Here is a 21,961-nt window from a genome sequence, read left to right as displayed (position 1 = left end):
CAAAGGTTACGTTGTCATCATCGTCACCCTGTCAAGCCTTGCCATCATCAGTGGTTGTGGATAAGATTAATAGGCCTAATCACTCTGCATAATTTAATGGAAACAATGAAATCCATCGTCAGCCGGACTATAATATTCCCATTCGGGTCCAATCGCGCCTTAAATGGGGGTCGCTTCTGATCCCGATCGTAAAAGATATCGTATCTTATCTAAGCATCCCGTATTGGTTCGCGGTATTCGTAGTGGAATGTATCAGTACGTTGCTGCACGTACCAGATCGGGGATCCTGATCGTAATGGTCATGTTAGATCGGTACCAATCGTGAACTCAATCAGGACAATCCTGTCGGATCGTATTTGAACGGCAGACCAGATCGTGACAGATCGTATCGCTTGAAATAGATCAATCGTGACCATATCGCATCCAAACGTACCAACGCGTATTGACTCGCATAACCTCGTATCCACACGTGAAATTTAAGTCGAGTTCAACAAATTTTCCACGATCAGTTACGAATGTCCAATCGTGGCGTTCGCAAAGGATCGCACGATAGTGGGAACCCCGCTTAAGCAATTTGGAAGGAAATTTGATGTAATGTATGTTAATCATGTTAGCAGTAATATGTAATTCATGTGTGTTTGTGTAGGAGTTCTCAAGGAGTTGGGAATCCCCCTTTCCTCCCGTAATTATAAAAAAAAAAAAAATCACGGCGAGAATGCATCCGTATAATAGAGAGATCCGGATGAAGGGAGGCCGGATAAGAGAGGTTCAACTGTACTTGGACTTCTGTCAGGAATTTCCAGAGGGTATTTTACTCCCTATTGATTAACCTGTTGAGGACAAGTTTCGAGTGTACTTGGGCACTTGTCTACGGGAAATGCGTGTTGTAGCAAAATCAGTCTGTCCTCGACGGGTTAATAAAAAAATGTATTGCACAAAAACTTTGTTTTCCAGGGATAATGCAAAGTCTAAACACAACTTTCTTCTCCTGTTTACAAGAGTCTCTCGTGTATGCAGCTTCAGTGCCTTACAAATGTTGCAAACTGAATTTTTTTTTGATATTATCTATTGAAATGCTTAGTCTGATCATTTGTTTTATCACAATTACAAACTATCCAATTTAAATTTCATCAAACCACAAAGAGGAAGTTTGTATATGTGACCGTGCGCCTCAAAACGAACATAAAGTCGCACACACTGATTTTGCGTGAGGACTGAAAATAAGTGAAATGGGTCAATCTAGCCGAACTTGACTTTTTATTATTTTCTGAAAGAGTGGGCCTTCTTTTACATTATGCTAAAATTTGGTATCATAAAACGGGCAGGAAAGTGTGTTTTTTTTAGCAGTTTATCTCGAACATTTTTTGGGAGAATAGTGTGATTAGGTGTGTCTTTAGAATCCCTTTTTCATTTCTGAAAAACCTTGTCCACACTTTTCACTTTCAACTCTAATAACTTTTGACAGGATGGTGCTACTGCTTTGAAAGTTGATATTAAGTATGGACAGAATGTGTTAATGGGGCATGCTAAATTTAAGTTTAATTTGATAATCCCTTCATTGTTGTTACTCTGGTGGTTTACTTCCTGTTTTTTTGTCCCATTCATCGCACAGCCAGCACGGTTTGGTAAAGATTGAGCGCTTATATAGACACTGTATTTTAGAGCATCTTTTCTCAGTTCACACTTTCCTGAGTTTGTGCTTTCTTTCCAATATTTAGATAGGTTAGGAGAGTCCATTTGATTTGTGTTATACATCATTTTAAAGCTTAAAGTCTGCTCTTTCAGAATATGGTCTTAACTAAAAATTCATGTCTGGCGACTTTTTGTTTGTTTTGAGGTGCAGGGTGACATATTGTTTCAAGAATTGTAACATATCGGTGGCTTAGAACCAAAAGGGCGTTATTGCCATATTAGGGGATGTTGAGTTGTTGGTATCATGTTGAGTTGTTGGTATCATGTTGAATTGTTGGTATCATGTTGAGTTGTTGATATCATGTTGAGTTGGATCTCCTCTGTGTTACTGTGTCAGTTTTGAATTATTTTCACTTTCAGTAAAATGTTCAAAATTAAAACCACATGTGCACTATTTCACCTGACATTTGGAATAATGCTTGTAAATCTTCCCACTTTTGACTGGATGAACTTTTTATGTCATGAAAATTTATTGTTTTGTTTTTATTTCCACTCAACTCATAGAACACGATAGCACCCTTATGGTTCTCACCTCACCTATGATTCAATATACTCAGATTATGGCCATTGGTATTTAAATGTGTTGTCCCCAATTGATGTAGACGTTATGTTGCTGGATTCCAAGAGAGACACAGATATACTAGTAATACATCATTTTGCTTACCGGTACTAGTTTGACAATATTTTATTTATTTATTCATTTATTTGTTACCCTTTTGTTTGTTCTCTCTGTTTTATCCTGCATGGTTTGTTTACTCACTTGTACACAGCTGCTTTCCAAAGGTGCCCTGCAGTTTACATGTATTGTAATTTTACATCTTGAAAATACATGGAACATTTTGTAACATGAATTATATGTATACCAGTCAGGTTATAGAAAAATAGTAAATCAATCAATGTAAATGCATCATGCCGATACACTATCAAAATATCAGTGTCATTGCAGCAGAAAGAAACCCACTTAATTGCACATGCTTTTAAAAAAGGCAGAAAAATTGAGAAAAAAGAAAATCATCTCATCTGAGCTCATTGAATGCACACTGATGTGCTCATTTCCTTCGGCTCAAATTAACCTGTTGAGGATGAGTCCCGAGTATACTCAGGCAAGTGTGTATGGGAAATGCGTGTTGTAGCAAAATCAAACTGTCCTCAACGGGTTAAGTCAAATTCCATGCTTCTCAATATATTTTTTTTTTTTTTTAAATTTTGGAGGGACATGTAAGTCTGAACGTTACAAGGCAGTGCATTGTACAAGATGGCAGCAATGTGTATGTATGATTTTTTTTTTCATTTTCCATTGATGAAAAAAATCAATCAATAATTTGTATGATGCAAATTGCATGATTTTTACTAATGGCTACCTTTTTAACTGTGCAAAATTGAACTCATCAACAGATTCTTAACGCAGTAAAGGCACATCTAATATCATGCATCGTTAATCATGAAGGGGGGAGCTGGCTTTTGTTCCTTGGTAACACCAGATGTTGCACAGTCAAACAATTTCCAATGATGTTATGCTCTTTATGGATGACTTTCAAGAAATTTAATGATATGTGACATGAGTCATTGTTGGATATCTAATTTGGTTAGTTTTTGAGCCAAATTGTGTGGTTGCCCAGTCAAACAATTTCCACTGATGTTTTACTCTTCATAGATGGCTTTCATGATTTATGACATAAAGTCATTGTACATTTCAGGGCTGCATTTTTATAAGTAGGGAGGGGGGGGGTAGTTTTTGTTTCTGATGCTATTTCTGGGTTTCATTGGCTGGCAAGCAAAAACAAAAAAAAGGAAACAACCCTCCCCGCCCCCCCAAAAAGCTTTCAGCTGCCATTTTCTCATAAACCTTCTGTGGTTCGTTGGCTTGAAAGCACAAATCATATCAAATGCAAAGCCAGTGCAAAGGGAGGGGGGGGGGGGGGAAGGGGGGGGGGCAGATGGGTGAGCCTTGAGCATGGAGGTGTGAGACGAATGCCTCAATACCTCATCTCATGCTCACACACCCGCATCCATTTTTTCAGGTGCAGCAAGAAAAAAGAAAACAAAAAAGAAGAAAAAATGCATTAAAAAAAGGACCACATTTTATTCTCAAACAACCAGTTTATTGATAATGATAAAATCATGAGATTTCAATTGGTGAATACCTGTAATGCAATTTCAATGAAATTACCTCACAGGTGTGCACCAAATCTCACAATTTTATATCCCAAATTAAAAAATCTCCTATTCTGTGGTGCCTTTCTGTTGGTTTTGTAATGCACTGTCATATCTACATGATTGTATGTTGTGTATTAACCACTGCAGAGGAGTGGAAAGAGCAGTTCATCAAGCGGGAACGCAAGAAGCTGCTGTACTACAAGACACAGGTGGTACGTGATGTCAACCCCGTGATCTACTGTCCCTTTGCTGGGTACTTTGTGGAAGCTCACCCGTCCGACAGGTGAATATTCGGGCCACCTTCCCTGGTCATGCTCTGAAATTGTAGTCAGAGTTAACTTCACTTAATTGTTTTGTAATCTGGTAGATATGCAAATCTTATTCAATGTATGTGGATTTTGTGTGTTTTGTGCTATAATGGCTGTATCATATGATGTGCTGAAGATTTACACAGCAAAAAAGAAAGTAAAGACTTTTTCAAGTTTATATTTCTCATAGAATTTTTGGCTAAATGTTAATGAAAGGTAATTCAATTAGCTTTCAACTTGGTAAGTCAATAAAAGGGGAACCTTATGCATGAGTAACACTTTTATTTTTCTCTTCCAAGGCACGAAAGTAAAAATTGTGAAAATGAAGAAGTTTTCATTCATGCATAAATGCTTGATTCCATTATATACAACAATATTAGAAAGAACAAAAGACAAATTTTACACAATTAGATACATGAGTTAAGTTGCAAAAATAAACCTTTGATCTCTATATTATCTTTGAAGCCCAAAATATCAATTAAGATTTAAAAATATTGGAGGAAAATTAAGAATTTCTGTCAAATGCAAATGAAATGAAATGAGAGAAGATACAATAGTGACAAAATGGTGAACACAGTGGACAGAACTTGGTTAATTGGAGGGAAGGGATTCGTGATGTGCTCGACAAACTCCTGATTTCTCTTAATAGTTTTAACCACTGAAGCAAATCGGATGGGGTTTTCTGTAAGATGTGGGTAAGAAGTTGTAGTTTCATACCCTGAAATTGTATTTGGATTGATTCATCGCATAGAGTCTTTATGTGCCACGTTTGCACGTCCGACTCAGTCGCAACTTCGCATATTCTGCTCAACAAACAAAGCTGCCAAAACCGATCGATAAATCGCTAATCACTGCTAATCTCGCGGCACAATGAAAGAGTTTCTTGTGCTTTTGTTCCTCTCTTATACAGCTTGCATTCTATGTGGTAATTGACTATCAAGCGGTGTTCCCAACTAGATTTGTTCGTACATTCTAAGTTTCTGTCAAGGTTTTATGTTCAAAAGTGATGCCTTTATAGTAATGTAGCAACTGGTCATTCAAAAGAAACATTGAAAATAGATTCGTCATACAATTTATAGTGCAACGAAGCTTGGCATTCCTCTTTAACTTTGCCTACTATTATGCCCATCTTAACAGAAATTTGTAGAAGTTATACAAATTGGAAAAACAGAATTCTTTCTCAAAGCATGACTACCTTCGTGTCTCAGAATATGGTGGCACACAGGGGGTTTCCACCATGGCACATAAAGAGTTAAAGTAAGTTGTTGCGGTGGGTCCCATTGTAATTTTTTTGGGACATACTGTACAGTGCATATACACAATGTATATATTTCAAATCCTTTATGGTCCCGTTTCCATAGCTATATCCGTGAAACGAACACAAAGAATGATCCTGCTGACCTCAACGCTCTCATCAGGAAATTTTCACCTGAGATCAAGACCTGGACCCCCATACCAGGGGCAGTACTGGACCTTCAAAAAGCCCTAGAAGGAGACAGGTAGGCCTATACTGAACATAAGATGTCTTATTGTCTTTTCTATGAACACATCCAAGCCTTTGTATTGTGAGGACAAACTTGAATGTTGCAACTGATTGACAAATTGCCCTACAATGACTTGAATGTTGTTGATAATGTACTACTCTTGAAAAGAAACATACCTTTGTCTGTTAGATTGTTCTTATTCTTTTGTTCAGGAGGTAATAATTGTGCTTTCAAGCATTCTCCTGCAGCGTACTGTGCCATGGTGTAACCATGCCAGAGAAGCACTTGAAAACTCCCAGAGTCTACTCTACCAGACTGTACTGCACCTCAAAACAAACAAAAAGTTGCCAGACATGAATTTTTAGTTAAGACCGTATTCTGAAAGAGCAGACTTTAAGCTTTAAAATGATGTATAACTCAAATCAAATGGAATCTTTTAACCTATCTAAATATTGGAAAGAAAACACAAACTCAGGAAAAGTGTGAACTGAGAAAAGAGGCTCTGAAGTACAGTGTCTATTCAAGCGCTTAATCTTTACCAAACTGTGCTGGCTGTAAGATGAATGGGACAAAAAACGGGGAGTAGACAACAACAATGAAGTGACTATCAGATTAAACTGAAATTAAGCATGCCTCATTAACACATTCTGTCCATAATTAATGCCAACTTTCAAAGTAGTAGCACTATCCTTTCAAAAGTTATTAGAGTTGAAAATGAAGTGTGGACAAGGTTTTTCAGAAATGAAAAAGAGATTCTAAAGACACACCTAATCACACTATTCTACCAAAAATGTTCGAGATAAACTGCTAAAAAAACACACTTTCCTGCCCGTTTTATGATACCAAATTTCAGCATAATGTAAAAGAAGACCCGCTCTTTCAGAAAATATGAAAAAGTCAAGTTCGGCATGGCACTGGGCACTTTCATTCAACAGCACCCTCTACACTACTGGGACTATGCACCTTTAACAACATTAAAAAATGTTGTGCAAGGAGTATACTATATGTTACAAAAAAATATCTTTATGAAGTCATGCAAATTTCAGCTTGTACAGTATCCGGTATGTGCCCACATAACAAGCTGGCAATTAGCCAAGGCACCTGGTTGGTGTTGGGGGGGGGGGGGGTGAGGGGGTAGGAATATTCAAAATTTTGAGTCTATACAGTCTGATCCACTGTTTTTCTACCATATTGAAAAGCATGGGTTTGCTTTTGTATCTCTGGCATAATTCCAACTGAAGAAACAAAGCGAAAGCAAACACAAAAACTTGCGGAACTCTTTGTGCATTATTAAGAAAACATAATGGTATGCAATAATACTAGTAATGCTGTTTTCAGTGGCGGATCCAATGGGCCCGGGGGGCGCACTGCATGCCCCCTCTTTATGTTTTGTTAAAACAAGAGAAATAGAAAGAAAAAATGGGGGATGTGGCATGCCCTCCCCCCTTTAATTTTGTAAAGGTGCCTCCCCTTTACAGAATTCAGTGGATTTTTCTGGTTGGGGTATTCGTCCTTGCTCTCACACAAGGTGTGAACGTGAGCTCTTTCATGCGTCAAGAATTACAACGCCTTTTTGCATTCAAGGACTGGTGCATTGTCATCCGCTAAATTGAAGATGGCAGTTTTCTAATCGCTCAAAATTGAGGCTTCCTGCTTTTGAGGCTTGTGGCAACATTCTTTCTTCTTTACTAGAAATGATTTAAAATAACAAAGACCATTACTGTGTACATAACCAATGGTTTCAGTTTGTGCTCCTGACTTGGATGAATGGAGAGGAATGATGATGGCCTTGGGGAAAACCTAAAGAAGGTGGGGATGGGGGGGGGGGAGGGGGGAACACTTCAATGTCTGGACAAATTCTGATGAAAATGTTGGGAAGTTAACCTATTTTTGAAAGCTCATCAGAGATTGTAGGCCCTACATGCCTTTCATTTGAATTGAATTGAATTGAATTGAATTTATTTATCCAGCCTAAAAACAACAGAGAAAGACATTGATGAACAATCATGACAGACACAGAGAAAAAAAAACAAAAACATAACTTTGGAATACATAAAGCTGAAGGGAAGCAGCCAACGAGAAATTAAGTTTCCTTAAAATCTGGCCGACCCAGAAAATCAATACCGGTATAATTGAATTGAATTGAATTGAACAAAGGTGTTTTATTGATCAATATCAATTGCAACTGAATGGCAGGCTGAATTATAGACATTGGTAACAAAGGGCCATGGATACATTAAAAATACACACAAGATACAGTGTGCAAGAATATGAAAAGTACATACATGTATAACAGCAAGAAATCAGTCTTATTCGTTTTAACTATTGCACAATGAGATCAACCAATAATACGAGCAGACAAAGCAAATGCAAATATTACAATTACATTGTGTAATATCACTATTCTCGATATGATAAATCAATTGGATTTATGTCAAGTGTGTACACCCTGTATGATAAGCCAGATGGTCATCTAATATTTTTCTTGATTGTACCACAGTGACTTCATTCAGGAGCCACCGTCAGACACACAAATCCTGAAAGACAGGTAAGCAATGCCACCAAAGTTTATCCTTTCAGTATATAATTAAAAACACCATAAGAATATTTTGTATGGACATGTAAGACCATTTTTCTAAGTGATTGTATTCATATTTAGAGAGTTACAAGGGTGGTGATCTATCACTTGGTCTTCTCCCACTTTGTCTAATAGGCATTTAGTCTCAACCCACTTGGTCCAATCTGGTTTTGTCTAAACCAGTTTGTCTTATGACCATTTAGTCCAATTGCCACTTTGCCTCATTACCAGTTGGTCTACTTCCAGATGGACTATGCCCACTTTGTGTAATACTCACAGTTTATTAGACAAAATGGGAAAAAGTCCAAGGAGACAAGACTGCAATTAGACCATCTGGTCATTAGATGAAGCAAGAAGTAGCCAAACTGGGCATTAGACCAAGTGAGAAGTAGACCAAACAGGCATTAGACGAAATTCATAGTAGACCAAGTGAGTTTAGCCATAGTGGTCTTGGACGAACTGGGAAGTAGACCATCTGATAGTAGACCAAGTGGCAATAAACCACAAGGATAGACTGTAAAATAGTGGTAAATTATTCCTTGAAGGTTAGTATTTCAATACCAGTACTCTGACAAGTGAGAGTTATAAAATCTTTCAAGCACAACAGTGAAAATTTGATCAAAGTGCGACAAGGATTAAGGAAATTATGAAATTGTGAAGTTTTGCTAATTTTTATAAAACAGTTCTTGAACAGTCCATGAGAATAAAGGCCTACAAATGAGTGAGTTTTGAACAGTCATAAGTGCACTACTTGCCCTACCATTTAAGGTCTTGAAATGTCCTGTGTTTTTTTTTTCAAATGCAATTATGCCCCAACCTCATATTCTGATATATATATATGACTGATCATTATTTTGAATACATTCAGACAGGAATAACATTATGTTGTATAGTCTTATAACAGAAAATATGATTATTTGTGAGTTCATTCCTTCATTCATTTATTTTTTCATGTCCAACAGAACTTGCAAATACTTTTTTTTTCTCATATAAAACATAAGTACATAGATTATATGTGTCAACAATTACAAAATATGAAAAATGATTTTTAAGGATAAACAAATGATTGGGTGGAAAAAAGAACAAAACATTTTGAAGTTTAGGAAATGCAGGAGATGGGGAGGAATGCTGTTTTGTGTACAAAAGCAATGGAAAATTTTGAGGTGATGACATAATCACCTTACTCATTTACATATTCATATCACCTGCTTGCATTTTTTTTTTGCAAAAATTAAAAAAAATATCAACATTTCATAACTTTCCTAATTTTCATCTGAAAGTAATCTTATTTTCACTGTCCTGCTCATAGAATTTTATTCATTTTTTTTGGTGTAGTTTTTTAAAACTGACTTTCAAATGGTCTGGAGATATCACCCTTTTGCTCCTTTTCATGAATAAAGCCATTATGATGGAGTGCACATGGTATTAGCCTTGGCCATACAAAGTAACTTTAGGCCGTAGATGTGACGGCTGTATCGCCCGGATCCTGTGTGTCAGAGACTGTAAACAGCAATAGCAGTACTGCCAAGTCTCTACAGAAGTCTCCCTGAAAATTTTAAAATCTGTTCATATCTGATTAAGAGAGTATTAAAATCTCCGGGATTTGGGAATTATTCTCGCCCATTGAAATGCATGCAACACGCGTATATCTCCCTGCTTGCTGTGCAGAATCTCCCTGATTTGGATTGTACTTACAATAGTCATTGCTCGATCTTCAGTGCATGCAACATGGACAGACAAAACTGTTGCATCTTTTTCCCCCCTTTTTTTTTCTGGCCGAGGGAGGGGGGGGGGGGGGTCCATCCCCTCTCCAGCCTTATTAGGGTTAACATTGTTTGCTGTGATCACCCACTGGGGTACTCTCTCCCTATCTCAGCTGGGACTTTGCCAAGTATGTGAATGCAGTCAATGAAAGCATCGAGCATGAAATCTTCTCCTACCCCGAGTGGATCCAGGCATACTACAAGTGGGTCGGTTTCCATGGCTACAACCTCATTGTGCGGGTAAGACCACCTTCAAGCATCAGAGTCGTTGAATGTAATCTGAGTATGAAACAGTACTGTTTCATCTTTCACTGTAGCTCTTCTTTGTAAAACAAACCGTTAGTATGGAACAGTCTCAATTGATAGCTCAATATAATAAGGGTGTGAGAGTGGTAGGAGAAAAAAAGATCTCTAACAATCTGAAGTGCATTAAACTTTTCACATTTAAAGGACAAGTCCACTTTCATGTGGATGTGGATCTAGTGAATGCAGCAATATTAGTAGAATACATCAGTGAAAGTTTTGGGTAAAATCGGACAATCCTTTCAAAAGTTATGAACTTTTGAAGTTTCTGCACAGTCACTGCTGGATGAGAAGACTACCACAGTGTATGATGCGGCATACGTAGAACGATATAAGGAAAATATAAAGAGAATTTCACAAATCTTTTTTTTGTAAATGCGCATTTCCTCTACTTGTCACTGATGTACGCGGTATTCCCCTTTTCTTCTGAAAGAGGCAAGTCAAGTGTTCTTTTCTAATGCGAGAAAAGTGAAAATATGCTGAATGTTATTGTCTGAATTTTACTTTTACAGTATGCAAGTGTCAGTATGTCTTTTTTTTTGTTAGCAACTGATTGACTATTGCCCTACATCAACATAAATAAACACAGAATTTGTCTGTGTGGCATGAGTAGCTGTAGATTCAAGATTTGTGATTCAAGAATATTTTTTAATACAAAAGGATCTAGAAGTCGGCATGATGGCATGATATCATTCCCTTACTCTCCAACTTTTATTTCATACCCAACATGACTCATAAACATACTCGGTTATGGAGATATTGATGATTTTATTCGCGCATGTCGAATGGTTTAGGAAATCACTGTTTTGAGAAAATCACCTTCGAAGTTTTCCTTCTGATGCAATTGTGATCAAGGGCCGAGGCAAGACAGTTTCACCTCTTGACAATAGAAGGTACGCTCCTAGCAACCTCCGCGATGTTAATTCAAGCTTAGCACCAGCAGTCTATGCACGACCAATCAGTAACTAGGATGCAACACACTGACCAATAAGATCACTCCCTTGTTGCTAGGGGAGGAGTCTATCTGCGGCGCTAAATCCAAATCTTCGGACATGTTTCTATTCCATTGAAAGACGGAAAATCATGGCCTGGAAAAATGCTTATTTCTTATACCTATCCTTTGATCATTTAGCTTCGAAATTTCAGCAAATAATAGATGATACATTAACTAGACTTAAACATTATGGCCAAAAATGAAATCCGATCAATCTAACTGATTTTGATGATCTGACTTCAAACTCAATTTTCTCGACTCAGCCCTCAGCGACTTTCGGATCCTTTTGTTGTGGCGGGTCACATTGTTTGTTAGAAACACAGAGATTCACCATCAATGGCATACAAAATACAAATGATATCAAACTTCCGGGGTAAAAAAAAGGTGGGGGGAGGCCCAAAAGGTGAAACCCTATGTATTCCTATGTACAGGTGCAAAAAAGTGGGGGCCCTTACAAATGAGTATGTTGTAAGTAAATTGAGTCCTTGCAAATGTTGATTACATCCTATTGTATTATCTTCCCATCACCCCTCTTGCTCCTTTCAGTCCAACATGTAGTGTATTAAGCATGGAAAGAACAGCACACTGTATAACTGAGGGGGAGAATTTGATGAGAAAGAATGAGGTGAAGGAGGAGAGTATTTCATATTGCTGTGTTGTTCATATCTTATTATTCAGTTCAGTTCAAATGAATTTATTGGGGATTGTCTGCATTGAATATATACTCCAAATGAAATACAGTCATTTCTTCTCATTTTCAAGACATAATAAAACATACAGTGTATACATCCCAACATAATTGAAGGAAAAGAATAATAGGAGACGTCAATTTGGAACCACTTGGGATATAATGAATCAAATGATCTGACTGAATTATGGCGCATGTATTGGGAGTGTGAATGCAGAAGACTGTCGTCAAATAAGCATATAGCTTGAAGATACGATACCCTTAAAGGGGGGGGGGGGAGAAAATGGGCAAAACATATATCATGTATACTTATCGAAAAAGAAAGAAAAGAAAGAAAAAGCCAGAGTCATTCTGGCCTTCTTAATGCATTAATTGATCTTCAAACATCACTCGCAGTTATCTCTCCCAGCTGAACCACTACACATTCCAAAAATGATGGAGGCACTATGATCTTGACATGGGTTCCAGATGAGTATTATCAGGATTCCATATGTTGATATTGTACTTACCTTGGCTCACCAACAGGTGGCGCTATTTCCATAACAGAGAGAGAGAGAGCGAGAGAGAGAGAGAGAGAGAGAGGGAGAAAAAGGGGCAGAGACAAGGAAAGGAGTAGTTTACTATGAGAAAGAGAGATTCTTTACTACATCCCCCCCCCCTGGTTTTTTGGAAAAGAAGCTTTCAAAGTATGATGTAGTGCATATGTTTTGAATGTCCTGCAAAAAGATAGACTGCCTGGCATGCTTTGGATCAAAACATAGTAAGCACATTCGGGAGAACAGGGGCCAAAACAGAGAAGCCGCACAACCCTTTGGCCTAGCTATTTCAACATTTTTTTGTGAGGTTTGAAACTAACCATAATTAGAAATATTTATGGAAAAAAAATACTAAAAGGTACCCTATTTTAATGATTTTTTTTCCCCAAACCCTTTTCCCGAAAAGTCAGAAACATACATGTGGTACAGATGAATGTTTCAGTGTGTATGTGTGTGTGTGTGGGGGGGGGGGGGGGGGGGGGGTGGGTATAGGCAGAGCTGCCAACTAGTACTGATTTTCAGTAATTTCTACTGAAATTGGGAAAGAATACTGAAGGTTACAAGCAAATTACTGATTTTAGAAATCATTGTCTGTGATGTATTCTATTGCACTGCTAAGGATTACTGATTTTCACTAAAAAAAGGTGCAAATTACTGATTTTCAGCCATCAAAGTACTGAAAGGCTTTTACAAAAGTTGGTAGCTCTGTATAGGCACTGATAATACTTGCACAAAAATAAAGTATATGGTCACTAAAAAGCCAGAAAATAAGGCCTATTTTATCATTTCTTTCTGGTACCACAGATTATCACAGATTAGCATTCAGGTGGTCCCTGACTTTTGTCTCATTGCTGTGAAAGTTGTGCCCCTGGGGTAGACCACGGCCTTCAGATGGCAAAACAATGTATGTCAAAAATTTATGAAAATTGACTTGGTCACATATTTCAGCTTATTTTAGTGTAATCTAACTCTTGACCAAATCTTGAAATCAGAACTCATTCCGTTACTTAGATATGATGCTCCCTCCCAGTGGGAATTGTTCAAATTTTGTTGGCAAAACAACGCAAGCGGTGATACGCTTGCCCCTGCTTAACACACATCAGGCATGGACTTTGTTAAGCATCATATCTACATGCAATACCGGTACATTGTTTTGCCATCTACTTGTTTACGCAGTAATTCGCAGCGCGCTGTGCGCGGCTGCAGAAGCCTGTGCACGCCAGTGATCGAGACTTACGTTTAATTGTTTTGCTGTATCAATGGCAGTAGCGTGTTTAAATGTTGAGACAGCAAAACAACGTATGTTTTGATTAACCCGTTCCTTACAGGAACGTGGTATACCAGGTTTCCGTAAGGAATGGGTTGATGAAGACAAGAGCGGAACCCAAGATGAAGACAAGAGTGCCTGCTTCCGTGGCCTAAATTCATGTTTCTTTGTGTTGTAATGCCCAGTGAAATGGGTTTGATAAAATGCCAAGAGTTTATTCTATCACCATATAATGTTTTTTTTTTTGCGGTTGGTAAAATGCATATATCACAGTGTTAATTACCTTTTATCTGATTTAGTGTCCGCTTGTTCTGCGAATGATGAACATTTACAAAGCAATCAAAGCTGAGCTCAGTAGATTTCTGTGTTCGCTGACCCCAGTCATTCCATTTGGGTGCATGGTTTAAAGAGTTTGTGAGCCCATCAGCGCACGGTCTATTCATATCTCGTGCCCGATCGATAGTTTCATTGTTTGATAGCACATGTAGTTGGCCATGGAAATTGGATACATGTACCGCTTGACTGCTTTCGCACAGGTGGATTACCAACCTGTATGACCAAGCGTTGTGGGACCGGACAGGTTGTGGGACTGGACGCGTATTGTAAGTGCGTCTGTAATGAAATGACGCACTCAGGAATTCTCACGCCGCTTTCAGAGTATGTTGTTTAGTATATGAGGAGTCTATATCAAGTCTTTTGAGGTAAAGAAGGGTGCATATTTTACATAAAATGGGTAAACGTTTAAGTTTTCATGCGCGAACTTAAGTGTCTGGAAACACAACGTCGACGGGCAAAAAGAATCTCATTTGGGGGCATATGAGACACTCAGAGAATTGCGGAAGGAATGGGTTGAATGCAAATAGTTCTAAAAAGAAAGGGTTTAGTGGAATCAATTTGCATTTACGGTATTACTGATACTGTTGGTTGGGTAAGATATGAAGTGTTTAACGAAAACAGAAAAACAGCTGTAGGTTTGCGAAACTTCAACCTCGATTTACTGGAAATGATGTTGGATGTAGATACATGTACATTGTTTTGCCATCTCGAGGCCGACCACTTTATCCTCATGGCCTAGACCTTCAGACACTTTTCCTGTGATTTGCTTGTTAAAGGACAAGTTCACCTTCATACACATAAGGATTGAGAGAATGCAACAATATTAGTAGAACACATCAGTGAAAGTTTGAGGAAAATTGGACAATCGATGCAAAAGTTATGAATTTTTAAAATTTTTGTGTTGGAACCGCTGGATGAGGAGACTACTACAGCTTGTGAGTCATATGCGTACAACAGTATAAAGAAAATGTAAAAGAAAATTCAACATATTTTCACTTTTTTCGCATAATAAAAGAGCTCTTGACTTGCCTCTTTCTAAAGGCAGGGGGAATAATATTACCCATAACATTTGTCGGTAACGAGTCAGGAGAATGTGTACTTTTTTCAAAAGATGGAATTTTGTGAAATTCTCTTTATATTTTCCTTATATTGTTGTACGCATGTGACATCTAAGTTATTCATACACTGCAGTAGTCTTCTCATCAAGCGGTTACTGCACAAAAACTTCAAAAATTCATAACTTTTGAACGGATTGTCTGATTTTCCTCAAACTTTCAATGATGTGTTCTACTAATATTGCTACATTCTCTCAATCCTTATGTTTATGAAGGTGAACTTGTCCTTTAAGAAAGCACATAGACAATCAATTCAAAACTGATTCCACATCAACAGATGATTGAGACTGATGACGACTTCCAGACTGTTGAGGGGGGATACGACTTCCTGATCGATTTCATCGGACCTCAGCCGACATTCCCGCAGCAGAGATCAGAAAGGCGACACAACTACTTGGAGGTAGGTGTCAATTATTCCCCATGTTGGGAGTGCCTCTCCCCTACCAGTACCCACGCATCTGGGACTTTCAAACCTATGCCATTACCACGGGAAATGAATTATGCTAATATTACCTTTGAAGAGGAGTGATATGAAGCTTGACTTCAGCACTGGAGTTATATATGTTTTCAAGAGATACTTTCCTGAAGCATGCAGCACCGAGGGAAAATGTTTTCTCGAGTGGAAACTATAACTCTGAAGGGACTGCTTGGGGTTCTATTACAACAATAGATAGGACAATATTGGATATATAATATGGTCTACATAACATAATACAGGCAGTCAAATTTTTGTATTTGTTCTAAACCCAACACGACATCACTGCTTGCAATATGATTGTAATGATTGTGATCCTTGCTGCAGTAATCACATGATTGCATTATTACCAATCACAACCAGTATCTCGTCGTGCGCACAGCAGAGTGTTGTTACAGAGCTTCCCTGCGCATGGCAGAATGTCGTTAGGTGTGGGAGTGCGCATAGGGTTAACAACATTCTGCCATGTGCAGGGAAGTGCTGTAACAATAATCTGCCATGCGCACAACGATTTATGTAGACGATTAATTTGTAGACCGAGTGTCACCGGAGGCATGAAGTTTTCAGAATGTCTGTTCATTTGTCCTTCTGTCCATCCTTCTATCCGTCCATCCATCTGTGATAGATTTTGTAGACAATGTAACTTATGAAAGAACCATTTGAAGTATAACTAGTGAAACTTGGTGTTTGTATGTATGAGTGGACAAAACTGTGATTATCAACTTTTGGCTGCGCACACTCATGGTCATAGTTCAAGGTAAAATGCAACATTTCAGTGTTTCCCCCTACATTTATAGCAATCTCTGAATGCATTTTCATGAAACTTAGTGAAACTTACTTTATAACTGTGACTTGTACTGCCACTGTACTATGCCTAATAATGGTGTTTCAAAGTAACCTTAAATCAACCCATAGGCCTATCTGCAGATCTAGTAGATATTCCGTAGTTTGTGTAGACGCTGCAATCACCTGTCTACAGGATACTGTATACACCATATATTTCGCGAGTCTAAATTTTCACGAATCGAGACTTCCCGACGATTTCGCGAGTGGTTAAATTCGCAATCGTGGAGTCCTGTACTGAACAGAGAAATGTGTATGCGTACGTCACATTCATATCGGGATCGGAGTCAGTATTTTCGCGTATTTTCAATTTGGCGAATAGCAGCTGACTCGCCAAATATGTGAAAATAAAAACCTCGCGAAATATTCGGCGTATACAGTAATCTTTTGCAGAAATAACTTGGACAATGAAGTCAGTTTATAAATCTTTTTCTAATCCACAAACTGTGAACTAACATTCCACAGTTCCTTGCCTCCCTTCCTGTTACTATAGAGATCAGTGGTTTGGATTGGAATTATTTTTTTTTAAAGTTCACAGCTAACAGAATAGGTCTACATCTATGTGAGATTGAACAAAGTCCTATGTGTATATGTGAGCGTGCATCACAAAACCATTCCAAACTTCGCACTCCTTGATTTTAGACCTCAGAAAAGGTGAAATGGGTCAACTGAGTCAATTTTGACTTTTTGATATTTTCTGAAAAAAACTATCTTCCTTTTACATTATTCCTAAGTTTAGGATCATAACATGAATGGGAAAATTTGTTCTCAGCAGTTTTTCTGCAGCCTTTTTTTTTGGGGGGGGGGGAGAGTAAAAATGATCAGGTATGTCTATAAAGAGGCCCCTTTTCATTTCTTGAAAATCCCTTGCACGCTCTTCATTCACTTTCAACTGTTATAACTTTTGAAAGGATGATGCTACTGCTTTGAAAGTTGGCATTAATCATGGACAGAATGTATTGATAGACCATGCTCAATTTCAGCTTAATCTGCTAATGTCTTCATTGGTGATGCTCCGGTGGTTTACATTTTTTGTTTTGTCCCATTCATATCGCACAGCTAGCACGGCTTGGTAAAGATTATGCAGGGTCACGTACTATACTGTCACAGTGGCGGATCCAGAGGGGGGCACAACCGGCGCACGCCCCCTTTATTTTTCTTTGAAAACAAAAGAAATAAAAAGAAATTAAATGAAATGAATCCCAGAAGTGGCACCAGAAATATTAGTTGTGCCTCCCTTTATAGAATTCCTTGATCCGCCCCTGCTGTCGTACTCTCCAAGGGGTTTATGAGTTACTAGTAGTCCACACTAGTCCACAGCTATCTATCAGTTTCCACTCAATATTTCTTTTTATCTTTTAGTGATCGTGAATTCTAATATCTCATTGGTCAGTCACATCATTGATAAAATCCTGTATTACCTGTGTTACTCAGACCAAACACTGAATATTTCCCATATTCCGTGAATAAGGACATATTGTGCACATGCGCTAAATCCGCCACTGAATATTTTCTGTATTCCGTGATATGACGTCATGATACTACACGCTAGCTGCGCGCGCACGTATGCGAGCATAATCAGCTTGCGAGGTGTAAGTCAACATGGCTGACAGCTGGTGATTTCAACATCATTCACGAGAGGAAATCAGCAAGAAGGAGGTGTTACTCGTATAGCCCAATGCCCAAAAATGTAGATTATACACTTAAAAAGATAAAATCGTTACCCCCTGCTTGTTCCTACGAAATACGGGAAATATCTGTGGTCTGGTGACATATTCCGTTCTGCCTCCTGCCTCATGGAATATGGCACCAGACCATAGATATTTGCCCGTATTTCGTGAACAAGCAGGGGCTAACTAATACTATTTGTAAGCATTATATGCCCTATAATGTATGGAAAACTTACATTACAATTTCAAAAATGATGATTGTCTAATTGGCTGATTCTGCCCCCATCCCCTCTGAAATCTCAGCCATCAGTGGCGCGATTGTGACCATGCCTCCCCCCCCCCCCCCACATCCCTGGCATTTGATGATCTTGTTTTGGTTTCTTTCTGTTTTATTTATTCCTGCCCTTCCTGCTAGATACGAAATCGGATCGGCGTTCATCGGCAAACTGTGCTTAAAGGCCTCTTTTGGGACGACCTGTACATTGGCTTCAACAATCAAATATCAAGAGAACCAGACACATTCCACTACCAGTGAGTTACTCTCAAGAATTTCATTCTTTTCAATCCTTAGTTCTTCTATATCTCTCTCCTGCTTCCCTTAAAGGGGAATTCCAGTGTAGGTTTAAGTTATTCTGAAAAGAAAGAGTAAATTTCTGGAGCACCAACAATGAAAATTGGATCAAAATTGAATGAAAAATAGGAAGTTAGACATTTTGAAGTTTCACAAATTTTTCTGGAATCAGTTCTTGAACAGTCAATATGAATATATATATGCAAGTTGTAAAGTGATGATGGTCATGCCCTCATACCTTGCCATATTGTTTGTGCATGAAATGTTGAAATTTCTCTCTTTTTGATTCAATTTAAAAGCAAATATGCCCCAATCTCAAATCCTAATGTATCTATTCTGATCATTATTGAGTTATTCACCCAGGAATTATGGTATGTTATGATTTATTAGATAAAATGTTCTCACAGCCAAAAGGCTGAAGTGCAATATTTGCTCATATAGACATAATACTGCAATACAAATTGATTAAAAAACAAAATATTTACAAATTTCAAGTTATTCATCACTGTTGAAAAAATAACAGTTGATATCATTTACAACATTATTCATTATAGAATCTATGCATACACTACATTCAACACACTGTATGTGACAAAAAACTCAAACTGAATAAAAGGAACCCAGTTGCTTCCTTTCCTCACATTCTATTAACATCTTCCCCCTCCCTCTCTCTCACAAACACACATGCACTTATATGCAAGTGCAAACACAGGTAAACTCACAAACACATACACACAATCATCTCTTCATCACATCCAATAATTGACTCACACACACACAAACACATAAACACATGCAGACACACACAAATTCTTATTCCCTCACCACACAGCATTACTGATTATATAGAAGTACATTCGTCATGCTTAAACTGCTTGATCACATGTTTACAAACAGTCAAATGCACAATGTAGTGAATGTTAACAAATATTGATGGGAGTACAACAAGAAATATGAATAATGTATCAAAAAAATAATCTGATGTGTGATATTATGGTATATGCCTAATGAACATTATATACTCTCCCTGAAATAAAAAAAAAAGGCATCAAATTAACAAATCAAGAGTTTGTTCACAAAAACCGATAAGTCCATATTTGCCAAATGGAGATATTTGTGATTAAAGGTCAAGAAAAATAAAGAGAATAATAAGAAAATTTTTCAAAATTCTTCAAAAATGTACCTTTATATGTAGTGACCAATATATCATTAAAAGGTATTATTTTGTGCTTTATGACAGAGACTGTACTTCAAAATCTTCATCGGTTTTTGCGAACAAACTCTTCAAATTTGAATTATCAGCAGTTACCGGTACCAATGAAAAAAAACACCAACATATTATATAATGGTTTACACTTGTGTAAACAGAAACATTGAATATTTGCCGGGTTTTTTTTACACAATCAGTGGAATATTGTGAGCTGGTGACATCATCAGCTCACTCATTTGCATATTCATATCAACTAATTCAAGACTGCTTTGCAGAACTTATAGTGAAACTTCTCAGTACCGGTATCATAACTTCCCTATTAAGTTTTTATCTGATTTCAGTGTTGTACTTTTAAGATTTACTCTTTCTTATCAGACTAACTTTTAACTGGACTGGAATTGCTCCTTAACCCATTGAAGATGGACTGAATTTGGTACAACACACATTTCCCATAGACACACTTGCTGGAGTATACTCGGGACTCGTCCTCAACGGGTTAAAATTATCAACCATTCTTGACACAGGACAGTAATTTGGCTCAGACACTAATGCACCTGCTTCTAGATTCACAAGGACCCGGGTTCAATTCCTAAGTCTAACTAAACAATATTGTGTGTAATTATAGGCCCTACCGTTCCCTTCAGTAATAGTCCATGGGCCAAGGCTCGAAAAAAAGGTTGTTGATACCACCTGAGGTGGCAAAACCTTATTGGTGTCATTTTGTTTGTCGGGCATAGATATGCTTATCCAGCTATGATTGCATTTGCAAATGAGTAGCTTAGTCGTAATAAATGATTTTTTAAACCAATTTGGTTTTGTTTTTATATCCCTATACCTCTGAATCGAAACTGACCGCATACAAAGAAGAGCACTGTATTCTGTATGTCCACAGATGTTCTGTTGTAAACGCGGTGCGCCTAGTCTTTATTGAAGGCCGCGAAGGGAATATCCAAAGGTTATGATGTCCCCAGCTGTCACGCGGTATGCTTAGTCTTTATCTGGACCAATGTACCGTTATCATATCTAAAGTTCCTCATAAAGGGATTATCTATACTGTTTTTATACTACCCTCTCAACAAATACATCAGTTTTAAACAAAAATCACCCTGTTCATTTACAATATTATTCATTATAATGTATTGTAGTGTACCGGTACATTGTTTTTGCATTATCTTTTATTGTTGGATGGAAATAAAGCGACATTGGCCAGGTGTTAGCGTTTCCACCGTTTTCACCGGAAAATGATAGATAATTGAAAAATATGGTAAAATTCACGAGGAATTGCTTTTGTTGTTGTTGTTGCTTTTAGATAAAAGGATATACACTGTATCATAACCTTTGGATATTCCCTTCGCTGCCTTGAATAAAGACTAAGCGCACCGTGTTTACAACAGAACACCTGTGAACATACAGAAGACAGTGCTCTTCTTTGTATAGTGGTTAGTTTCGATTCAGAAGCAGATATAATAGGGATATAACAACGAGACCAAATTGGTTAAAAATTCATTTACTATGACTAAGCTACTCATTTGGAAATGCTATCATAGCTTGATGAGCATATCTATGATCGACAAACAAAATGACACCAAAAAGGTTTTACCACCTCAGGTGGTACCTATATCTGGCCTGGCCCATGGGCTAAAGAGGCAAAACACTCTGTCCCTTGTGCAATGTAGTAGACCACCATTGTGGTCTAGCGCCCCCTGTTGCCAAAATGTAAGTGAACAACAACAATGGCAGAATAAACAGCTAGAAGTGAAACTTCAAATTCACCGTTGTATCTCACTTTATTGAGTCATCCAACTAGGTAGTTTAAACACAGTCTAGATCTGTTAGCCTCTAACACGGATTACACAATCCATACTCTACATCTTGGACAGAATATAAAGGAGATCCTAGGTTGAAGACAGGTCCTGAGTATACTCGGGCAGGTGTCAATGGGAAATGCATGTTAGAGCAAAATCAGCCCAC

The 21,961-nt window shown here is 37.9% G+C and overlaps 1 protein-coding gene across 1 annotated transcript in view; it reads left to right on the top strand.

Annotated features, from left to right (window-relative positions):
* The window catches only part of LOC139743196 (cytidine monophosphate-N-acetylneuraminic acid hydroxylase-like), a 126,046-nt gene that overhangs the window by 89,681 nt on the left and 14,404 nt on the right, over positions 1-21,961 (top strand). The window contains exons 9-14 of the mRNA XM_071653695.1: positions 3,997-4,132; positions 5,519-5,656; positions 8,142-8,189; positions 10,096-10,222; positions 15,499-15,621; positions 18,625-18,740. Of these exons, the coding sequence (XP_071509796.1) occupies positions 3,997-4,132; positions 5,519-5,656; positions 8,142-8,189; positions 10,096-10,222; positions 15,499-15,621; positions 18,625-18,740 (688 nt within the window). The remainder of the gene's footprint in view (positions 1-3,996; positions 4,133-5,518; positions 5,657-8,141; positions 8,190-10,095; positions 10,223-15,498; positions 15,622-18,624; positions 18,741-21,961) is intronic.

The sequence above is a fragment of the Diadema antillarum genome, unplaced genomic scaffold (assembly GCF_040938485.1).
Source record: "Diadema antillarum isolate AM-2024a unplaced genomic scaffold, OU_Dant_1.0 seq00001057_RagTag, whole genome shotgun sequence".
NCBI lineage: Eukaryota > Metazoa > Echinodermata > Echinoidea > Diadematoida > Diadematidae > Diadema > Diadema antillarum.
Note: the sequence above shows the minus strand (reverse complement) of the source record. Positions and strands in the feature narration are given on the sequence as shown.